Genomic DNA, 9,984 nt, shown 5'->3' with positions numbered 1-9,984 from the left:
CGGAGCCTCCTGAGAGACAGCTAGGGAGTGGAAACCCTTCATGAGTTTAAGATGTACATTGCAGGGTGAATTGGACTGGGTGCATTATTTTAAAACCATATAAATAATACAAGGGGAAACAGACACAGTGCTTCTTCTTCCACTCCCACTTATGTCTCAATGTGTAAATGGTTCTGCGATGCTGGGCTCTTGCTGATGGAATCAAAACATATTTAAAGAAGACAAGCAAGTTTAAAGAACCTAGAGTTTGCTCCTTGCATTCACTAAGAGGAGACATTTAAATCAAAAGCATTTTTGAAGTGTACTTAAAATTCTGTTTTGAACTTATCTAATCAGAGATAAGTATCGTCATAAAGTCACTCTCCTTCCACCGTTTGGCTCCCCTTATCTCCACGCATTGTTCTTATCTCCTGCCAGTCTCAGCTCTGACAATAGATTATCTTTGTTTAGAGACGCTAATTGTTTTCAAAATCTTTTTAATAATTGCTTTGGAACAAGGTGTGCAAATGAGGCTTAAGATAATTACAGCTTCATTTGTTTGTGTAGTTTTAATAAGCATTCTCCACACATACACAAAATAACAGATGATAGGACTGAAACTGCAAGACATCTCTCATTCCCTGGCAGTAAAATAGGCCAGCATTGCAATCTACACACACACACACACACACACACACACACACACCTCTTTATTTAATCTTCTTGGAGCCGCCGTCGTTCTCGCTTTGAGGGCAGTGTCCCTCTCAGAACAGGGCAAGGATTATGTTACAACCGGAGGGCTATTGGAGCCGGACACAGTTTTATTTAATTTACACCCCATCCAGCGCCTTTCGCGCGAGGTTCCCAAAGCATTTTTGCTAATAGCAAGTAAATCTTCTCGGCATTCCTCGGTAGCAGAGGTGGCCTTGGAAAATGCAACCGCGCTAATGGGGAAACCGAGTCCAGAAGCCTGCCCACTTAAACCATAGAACATTAAGATACCAAATCACAAATGAACCCTCGGCATCTCTATCTGCTCAGCAACTATGTTCTACACAACTCTTTGCGTGGTCCCAAATACTCGAGGCCTTTTGAGAATGAGGGAAGCGCTATACAGCTGGGAGTATCTGTGCCTTTTGAAGGGCGCTGGGGGCAGGAGGGAAGAGAGGAGGAAATTAGGTTTGGCTCCTGGAGCTGAAGCCAGCCGGGAGAGAAGCCATTCTTCCAGCGGTTGCAGCCCGGAGCACTGGTCTGCTCTTGTATTATTTATCGCGTTCCATAAGCTATTCATCAATCCATTACTTATTCATTCCAACATTAAGGTAATTAAATATGAGCTCACCGGGAAAGGGCAAGTCTGCAAGGGACAGAGACAGAGTATGGAGGGAGAGGAGGCGAATCAGAAGGTCTGGAGTCATTGATTTGTGCAGAGATGTGCGCGGCTGCCCTTAGGTGACACTGCAGAGGGGGCTCACTTTTCAAGGTCCTGACGCGCTCACCCACTCCCACCACCGCCGTCCCCGGTAAGCACCGCTCCCTCCCCCCTCCCCACCTCGCTTCCCACCGCTCGCGATCCCCCTCCTCCCACCACTCCCTATCCCTCACTGCACAGCCTCGCCCTCCCCGCGCGGGGCGGCGCGGCCTCGCGGCCCGGCCTGGCGGCGCGCGGGCTGGCCAGCCCCGGATAGGCGCCGCCCGCAGCCAATCAGCGCGCCGGGGACGCTGCGCGCTTTAAGGCAGCTGCGGGGAGAACAGAAACCAAGTTCCCCGGCAACAAGCAGCATCCACCCGGCGGGAGGCCGGAGCCAGCGAGGCCCGAAAAGCTGCGGAGTGAGCCGGACGCTCCTTGTCCAGCGCGCGTCCTACTTCTCCTCCACTAACTCGGCCGCCCGTCCCCAAGCCTCGACTCGCTTTTTAGCCTTCGCAAAGCCTAGGGAGGGGGTTAGGAGCAGCCGCGCCCCCCTCCCTGCGGCTGCCTCCTCCTGCTTTTTCGGCTTTGCTCCCTGCCGCGTGCGCCAGGGCAGTGCGCCCCGGCAGGCCCCAGCCATGTCGATGCTGCCATCGTTCGGCTTCACGCAGGAGCAAGTGGCGTGCGTATGCGAGGTTTTGCAGCAAGGCGGGAACCTGGAGCGCCTGGGCAGGTTCCTGTGGTCGCTGCCCGCCTGCGACCACCTGCACAAGAACGAAAGCGTGCTCAAGGCCAAGGCCGTGGTCGCCTTCCACCGCGGCAACTTCCGCGAGCTCTACAAGATCCTGGAGAGCCACCAGTTCTCGCCTCACAACCACCCCAAGCTGCAACAACTGTGGCTGAAGGCGCACTACGTGGAGGCCGAGAAGTTGCGCGGCCGGCCCCTGGGCGCGGTGGGCAAATATCGGGTGCGCCGAAAATTCCCGTTGCCGCGCACCATCTGGGACGGTGAAGAGACCAGCTACTGCTTCAAGGAGAAGTCGCGGGGCGTGCTGCGGGAGTGGTACGCGCATAACCCCTACCCCTCGCCGCGTGAGAAGCGGGAGCTGGCCGAGGCCACCGGCCTCACCACCACCCAAGTCAGCAACTGGTTTAAGAACCGGAGGCAAAGAGACCGGGCCGCCGAGGCCAAGGAAAGGTACGCGGGGTGATTCCCGCTGATCGGGCGACCCCGGGAAGCCTTCCTGTCCCCGCCGCCCCTTCCCGCCCCCGCAGGCACCAGCCACCGTGTCCACCCAGCCGACCGGAGCCCTCCGCCGGGCGGCGCCCAGGCTTCCGCGGCACTGCGGCGAAAGTTCGTGAACTCTGAGATCGCTCGCTAGGGGTGGGGCGGGGGGGTTGCTCATCTGATTTGAGCGTCCGCGCGTGGGTTTCCTGGGATGTGAGTGTCGGGAAATGTTGGCGCTAGGTTTGTTTTTCATGCCTCCTTGGCTGGCTGGGGCGAGGAGTGGCGGGTGGAGAGTGAGTTTCTAGATCCGCTTAGAAGGGCAGTGTTGATTGGTATCGCGAGGAGAGGGGTTCGCTGGGGGCTGAGGGTCTCGAATCTCTCTCCTCTTGCTCCCCGTGAGGGTGGAGCTGGCCTGAAACTTCTCAGCCTCCACTCCCGCCCCGTCCTTCACTCGCTCTGTCCTGGTAGTCTTCTGGGTGAGAGGTCGCTTCATTGCGCACTAGCTGTACAAAGGGAGGAGTCTTTCAAAAGAAATCCACAGAAAAGAGAGCTTTGGGAGAGTTGGCGCTGCATTTACTCCCTGGCGCCCAGAGCCCAGAAACTATTGCTCCTCGTCGGCTCCCTCGCGCCTGGCCGGGAGCCGCGGCTGGTCAGTCCCGCTGTCCGCGCCGCCCCCGCCCCCCGTCCCCGGGTGAGGAAGGGGTCTCCAGTCGCAGACTTCTCTCGCCCCGGAGCTCAGAAGGCAATATTTTTTTAACCTGTCTCTGCCCCCGCCCTCCTCACGCCAACACACCCGGCCACCTGGCCCGGCTCCACTCGTTTGCTGTAGAGTTTCCGACCGAGATTCGGAAGAGCGTGTGGGAGGCGGCGGCGGCGGCGGCGGGGAGGAGAGCGCTTCGGGGAGCCGGGCAGTTTGGGGGAAACCTAAGCTCCCGAGTTGGCTGGGTTTCTTTTGTTCGCTTCGGAGCCTGGGGGCCGAAGATGTCGCCGCCTTGTTCCCCTCTGGGCGGAAAAGCAGAGTCTGGATAAATTCAGCTGAAATGGGCTCTCTGGGAGAGAGAGACTGCGAGAGATGGGGAGAGAGTTGGGGAGACAGGCGGGCTCCGCGGTGGGGAGGACGGCCGAGCCCTCTGAAGGCAGAAGCGCCGAGGGCTACAAGACCCTGCAGTTCACCAGCACCGAGCGCCCAGACTGAGATCCTGGTTCGTCGCACAGGCTCCGGCTGTGCGGGGTCGCGAAGTTCCCCTGTGGGGAATGGGTGCGCTGGTGTGGATGCCCGCAGGGAGTCTGAGAGAGGGCCGTGAGGGACTTCGGGCTGAGCGAGTAACACGGAGACAGGGACAGTACAGTTCCAGGTAGACGTTAGTTTCAAAAAGGCCGTCCTTTAAGCCAGGCCCGAGGGCCCACTCCCTGATGAAATCGGAGAGACTGGCTGCGCTCCCTGTGTTTACTCAGGTCACTGGGCCGCTCTGGACACCACTTCCCATGACCTGTCCTGTGTCTCTGAGACCACAACCTCCGGGCAGGGGCAGGGAAACTCGACGGTTAATTGTTTCCTCAGATGGGAACAGGACAGTTGACTTGATTCACCACCAAACATCTGTTCATTGGGTGCTGTTCGTCCCCCGATCATTTTCTTCATCACCAACAATCATTTGTTGGAAGATTTTCAAATTTCGTTACTTCTAAATGTGATACTTGTTGATAGGTATTTAAAAATAACTGCTTGAACAAAAATTTAGAAATAATTTTTGTGTTTCAAATAAGCCCTGCTGATCTGGCTTTCTAAAATCTGGAAGAGGAAATGACCTGGCTCCCCAGGAGCTCTGTCCGTAGCTCCCCATTTCTCAAGTCTCTTCTGCCTCCTCATTTCCCCTAGGACCCTTGGGGATGGGTGAGAGGGCAGAGCTTCTCCATTTGGGTCAATGACTGATTGCACAATGGCCCTTTCCTCCTTCCAGCTCCCCTCCCTCCATCTCACACTTTTTTTTTTTTTAACCATATGGTGTTGTCCTCTATTTCTTAGGGAGAACACTGAAAACAATAACTCCTCCTCCAACAAGCAGAATCAACTCTCTCCTCTGGAAGGGGGCAAGCCGCTCATGTCCAGCTCAGAAGAAGAATTCTCACCTCCCCAAAGTCCAGACCAGAACTCGGTCCTTCTGCTGCAGGGCAATATGAGCCACGCCAGGAGCTCAAACTATTCTCTCCCAGGTTTAACCGCCTCTCAGCCCACCCACGGCCTGCAAGCCCACCAGCATCAGCTCCAGGACTCTCTGCTGGGCCCCCTCACCTCCAGTCTGGTGGACTTGGGGTCCTAAGGGGGAGGGATTGGGGCCCCGAAGCAGCGACTAGGGACACTTGTAAATAGAAATCAGGAACATTTTTGCAGCTTGTTTCTGGGGTTCTTTGCGCATAAAGGAATGGTGGACTTTCACAAATATCTTTTTTAAAATTCAAACCCAACAGCGATCTCAAGCTTAGTGCCCTCTTCTCTCCAACTCTTTCCACTTTTGCATTATTTTCCCTCCCAGTGTGGAGATCAGGGAAAAGAAAAAAAAAAAAACCCAAACAAACAAAAACATCCAGTCACCCAGTCTTGGTTCTGGGCAACCCGTGTTCCTGCTCCAGTAGCCTTTCTTTTTTCTTTTTCTTTTTTTTTTTTCAATCAATGGAAATTACAAATCAACTGGATTTTAATTATTTCATTTTAATTTATTTATGGAAAAATGTTTTGAGAAGAGGAAAAGGAAATGAAAATGAGAGAGAGAGAGAGAGGAGATCAAAACAGTGAAAAGATCCTCCAGTCTGGGAGGAACTGGTTGCATTCTTAAGGTGAATAGGAAAAATACGATCTTATAACTTTTTTTTGATGGGGAAAATTAAGTTTACATTTTCATATTTAGTGTTAAACAATTTTATGTAGATTAAAATGAAAGAACAGTATTAGGGGAAAAAACAAGTGCCTAAATGTCTTAATGCTGTCTATGTGAGGCAGTTAGAAATAGAAGTGACCATTAGTAATACAAATACTTTTGTCAAATTTAGTGGGGGTTTTTGGTTGTTGTTTGTTTTCTTGGGTTTTTTTTTATGGCAAACTTTAAAAATGTACCAGTGTGAAAAAACACTTTCCTGAATGCCATTACTTCTCATGCCCTTGAAGCTTTCTTATCTGTAGCCTACTCCTGTTAAGGGTTTCTCCTGTTCCTAGTTTCTAGCTTGCAAAAATACGTAACAAATCTAGCAACCTGGTATTTGTTACTAAAACAGCATGTGTTTTCAGGTTTCTTTTCTATTGTACCTAAACCAGTCTAAATTAAAACTTAGTAGAACACCAGGAGTACTGATTTTGTTTCTGAAAGGTGAGTTGTGTATTGCTGTCATTGGGCCCCCACCCCATTTTTTTTAAACGAATAGTTTTCTTGCTTTCTTACTTAATGGTGGTTATGAATTGCAGGGTACTTTGAAGGCCATCCCCTGAACCAGGAGTGGTGACTGAGTTAATTATATGACAGAAAAAGCGTGAATTTAGCTTTGGGGTATTTATTTATTTTTTTATTATTTAGAGATGCAGTTTTGTTTACCACTAGCTCTTCTCCACATCATTCGTATGTTAGCTCTTTTGTATTATTAACAAATTTATGACAAGACTGTGAAAGTAAAATAATTTATCTGCTTGGGGGAAAAAAAAAGGGAACTTGTACAAGGATAGCAACATTGTGAATTACTCTGTACAAACAGAAAGCAGACCAACAGGACAGGAGTTCTTTGCGGTGCTGCCTGATAGAGTCCAGAATAACCCCAGTAATCATGTAGGCTCCAAATTATTTTTGCCTGGGGTAAAAATGATGTATCTTTGTATTTAGCTTTTAAAATTAGTGAAACAAATGGCATTATTTATTAAAATTCTACTCAGGATAACAGGATTGGCTTGCTTGTGCTTTGTAAAATATTACTCCCCAGAGGAAGTCTATTTTCTGACATGACAGTTTCATAATTTTGATTTTTCTCCATCTGTGTCACCATTAATATATTCATTTCTTTCTTACTCTTTCCTATCTTTCCTGTCCTGATCTAGAAGTGGGGGTGGGAGGTGGGGAGATTAAGGCCTTCTTATTATGAGTTTGTTTTATTTTTTTTAATGCTAAATGGCTGTGACTGAGTTCCAGGGAGAAAGGGTCACTGTACTTAACTATAGTCACTTTTACTTATAAAGTCATTTTTCCCCTCAGTGATGGACAGATGTTCACACAGCCGCTCAGAGACCATCCTTTGGATTGGGAGCTCAGGGTCCCAATCTCCCTTGTTAGTGTTTTGGATCATTAAGTTGGTGTTTATTTAAGTCACTAGGGTGTTTATTCTCCACGTCTTGGGCCACGGAGAAATGCCACCCTCTGCAGGAGGGGCTCTCACAGGGGATCTCCTTGCATTCTTCACATTCACTCCCCAAAACAAACACCCTGCACAAAGATAGCTTTCAATGACCCTGACAGGCTTCAAAGGACACCGCGGAAATCTCCCTGAAAAATAGGAAGGGCCAATTACTTTAATTTCTTACATGCCCTCTCTTCCTACCCAGATGACTACCCCCCACTCTTCCAGCTCTGTTTAGTATAATTTTAGACTCGTGGAAGTTCTGTCTCCCTGGGCACCCCGGCCCACTTCCTGCTCCCTTGGTTGGTGAATCTTGGAAATGTCTGCAAATCTGGCAAGGAGCAGAGTGGGCCGGTCCTGTAAAAGCCCCTGTGATTACTGCTTGTAAACTCGTTAAAAGGACAATTTTCTGTCACAGTCATAAACTCTTTGTAAAATCCCTGGCATTCGATCCAGAGTGCGCAAATTCCAGATGTGTTTAATAAGAAATTGCACAATGTGCCTCCCTCACCATCCTCCTCTCAGTCTGGCTAAACCAGGGACAAGCAGGAGGAGGCGAGAAAGCTGAATATTGCTTTGAGTTTTCTAGGCAATCATTTTAGAGCAATCATTAGGGGGAACTAACCATATTTTTTTTTCCTCGAGGAAATCTTCAAGGACCTGCTGTTAAGGGACCTCCAATTTACCTTCTCGGCTTCACAGTTTAACTGAATCAAAAGCCACTTTTCGATTTCTCCTTTACAGATTTCATAAGGAGAGCCCAAAGTAATGAACAACGGCTTATAAATAGTTTTTAGGATGAAATCTTACAGAATTTTATCAAGTAAAATGAAAACAAGAATATACTAGGGCGATTTTTAAATTTTTACGTTTTAGATCTGAACACAGGATTGTTCGGGTACCCACTGCCTGCTTGCCTTGACCTCTTGGCTGAGAACGAAGCTTCCTTAAATGCTCGGGAGGCCAAGGGGTTTGGCCGACGGTTCCTGAATATGGCTTAGCAGGTGGGGACTCAAGAGTCCCCAGAGCACCACGAGCTGCGGGCAGGGAGAAAGAGGCCGCTGAGGCCGGGCACCGCCGGTCTTGAACTATTCTCCAGATAGGACAGGTTGGGCTTGACCCCTAGATGAAGCGGAAGCTTCCAGGAAGAGGCAGTGGCATTGGCGCTTGTGGGCGAACTCTGAGTTTGCTGAGCAGTGACCCTTGTCACGCCGCTCTTCCCCGCACCCTGAGGGCTAGTCGGGCACCTGGCACTGACCCCGCACGGAACGGCTGTTCCTCTGCTCCGCCGCCGCCGCCGCGCCTGCAGCGGCGGCTGCGGCTGAAGGGGGCTTCACTCCTACCGCCTCCCCCTCCTGGAGGTCTTTGGTCACGTCTGCAAGCAGAACTCCAGGTTAGGGAGCCAGAGGCTTCCGTTCCGCGCGTCTCCGGCTACGGAAAACTGGAGGAGCTTCTCCTGCCACCCGCAGACTCCCGAGGCTGCTCCTGCCACTCTGCCCTCCCAAGGCGGGGGGAATCGGGGAGCCGCTGCTCTCCGCCCCCGGACCCGGGTGGAGCCCCTTCACTTTTTCACGGAGAAGCGCGCGCGTCCCGGGAGCCGCACCACTGCGCAGCTCCAGGCGCGGGGCCTGGTGGCCCGGCCTGCGGAGCCCCTGAGAGCAGAGGCTACCAGGCTAGCCTCGAAGGTCCAGACCGTAGAGGAGGCAGCGGCCTGAGCTTCTGGGGACAACGCAGCTGCCATGGCCTTGGGCACCCCGGAGCCACCTCCCAAGCCCAAGTCGCGTCTCGCTCTTTGAATTAAGGAGCTAAGTTCCGGGCGAGGCACGTGAGCCACGCGGGAAGCGCTACCGCGGTGTTGGACCAGGCCCAGTGGCGGCGGGATGAAGCGGTCTTGGCCACTCGCGGCTCCCGGGCCGGGCGGCAGGTGGGAGCGCTCCCTGGTTCTCAGACGCGAGGGCAGCCGGCTCAGGCCCAAGAGCCTGGTCGGGAGGCGGCCTAGGCCCGGCCGCCCTTCCTACTTCAGGTATGGCCCGTTTCCTTTGCTTCCTGCGGCCTGGGTCTTGGCCCTCGGACCTGGGCTCATCACCCGCGCGTTCGGCGGAGGGGTGCCAGCCACAGAGGGCGCCCCTTCCCTGGCTTGTCGTTAGAACTTCAACGGTGGCCGAGGAGAGCGGCCCGGGTTTCTAGAGTCTCGGGCAGGACCGGGCGGCAGCTCGGCTTCCTTGGCTGGGCCTGGTCCGGCGTTTCCCCCTAGCCCGTGGCCCTGGGGCGAGCAGCGGCCTCTTCCCCACGCACCTCCCGGGTCCCCAGCAGGGAGGCTTCGGGCTGGGCTGTCGCGGCGCACACTTTGCCCTTCTTTGGTGGGGCAGGTGGTGTTGACAGAACAGGTGGGTCAGGGGTAAGGTGAGGAGAGTGGCTGGTGGCCCACGTGCTCTCTCTACGTTATTTCTTCTTTTTTTCTGAGCTTTTCCCAGGAATAGGAGACTAAAAACCCTCCCAGACTACCTCCTCCAAACACCCGAAGCCAGCGGAACTAGTGTCTGTGCCCACTTAGCCCCCAGGGGCTATTCGCACGAAGGGTACCCGAGGGCTCAGTTCCTTAGGCCGCAGGTATACTCCGTGACCTTAGGTGGGGACTTGTGAGCCCCCTCAAGTGACCCCCGCCTTCGCTTCTTCCCTAGTTTGATTGAATGCAATAGCTCCACCTGGAAGATTCTCTAAAGACATGGGTAAGCCAGCCAGGACCGAGAAGTCAAAATCATGGGCGAGTTGTTGGCTTGTCCTCTGCCCAGAAAAAGTGCTGCCCTGGAAAGGCTGCATTTTCTTTAGTGTTTTAAACTGAGTATACACACACAGCTTAGTTCCAGCTGATGAAATTGGAAACCTGTTCTCCCACTGAGGATGGCAATCACTGTTTTAGGCGCTGTGGTCCTTTCAGACAGCGAGGAACAACACTGCAGTAGCATTTAAAAACAAAGAGAAAGAGATTGCTTGA

General features: G+C 52.3%; 1 protein-coding gene and 1 long non-coding RNA gene across 2 annotated transcripts in view; both read left to right on the top strand.

Annotated features, from left to right (window-relative positions):
* Positions 1 to 1,713: 1,713 nt before the first annotated feature.
* SIX1 (SIX homeobox 1) lies at positions 1,714 to 5,952 on the top strand. The gene is made up of 2 exons (XM_007192952.2): positions 1,714 to 2,585; positions 4,642 to 5,952. The coding sequence occupies exons 1-2, from the start codon at positions 2,026 to 2,028 to the stop codon at positions 4,934 to 4,936; spliced, it is 855 nt and encodes a 284-aa protein (XP_007193014.1). The 5' UTR covers positions 1,714 to 2,025; the 3' UTR covers positions 4,937 to 5,952.
* A 2,197-nt stretch (positions 5,953 to 8,149) lies between these two features.
* LOC130707464 (uncharacterized) overlaps positions 8,150 to 9,984 on the top strand; it is a 139,276-nt gene continuing 137,441 nt past the window's right edge. Inside the window, exon 1 of the long non-coding RNA XR_009007337.1 lies at positions 8,150 to 9,012. This is a non-coding gene — a long non-coding RNA (uncharacterized LOC130707464). The remainder of the gene's footprint in view (positions 9,013 to 9,984) is intronic.

This window comes from Balaenoptera acutorostrata, chromosome 3, assembly GCF_949987535.1.
Source record: "Balaenoptera acutorostrata chromosome 3, mBalAcu1.1, whole genome shotgun sequence".
NCBI lineage: Eukaryota > Metazoa > Chordata > Mammalia > Artiodactyla > Balaenopteridae > Balaenoptera > Balaenoptera acutorostrata.
The sequence above is the reverse complement of the archived record's forward strand: the minus strand, read 5'-3'. Positions and strand labels throughout refer to the sequence as shown.

What these genes read in the sequence shown, in the direction of transcription:
- SIX1 (XM_007192952.2), top strand. Translation starts at nt 2,026, where the DNA reads ATGTCGATGCTGCCATCGTTCGGCTTCACGCAGGAGCAAGTGGCGTGC. An exon ending in GCCGCCGAGGCCAAGGAAAG is followed by an intron (nt 2,586 to 4,641) that starts GTACGCGGGGTG and finishes TCTATTTCTTAG; the next exon opens with GGAGAACACTGAAAACAATA.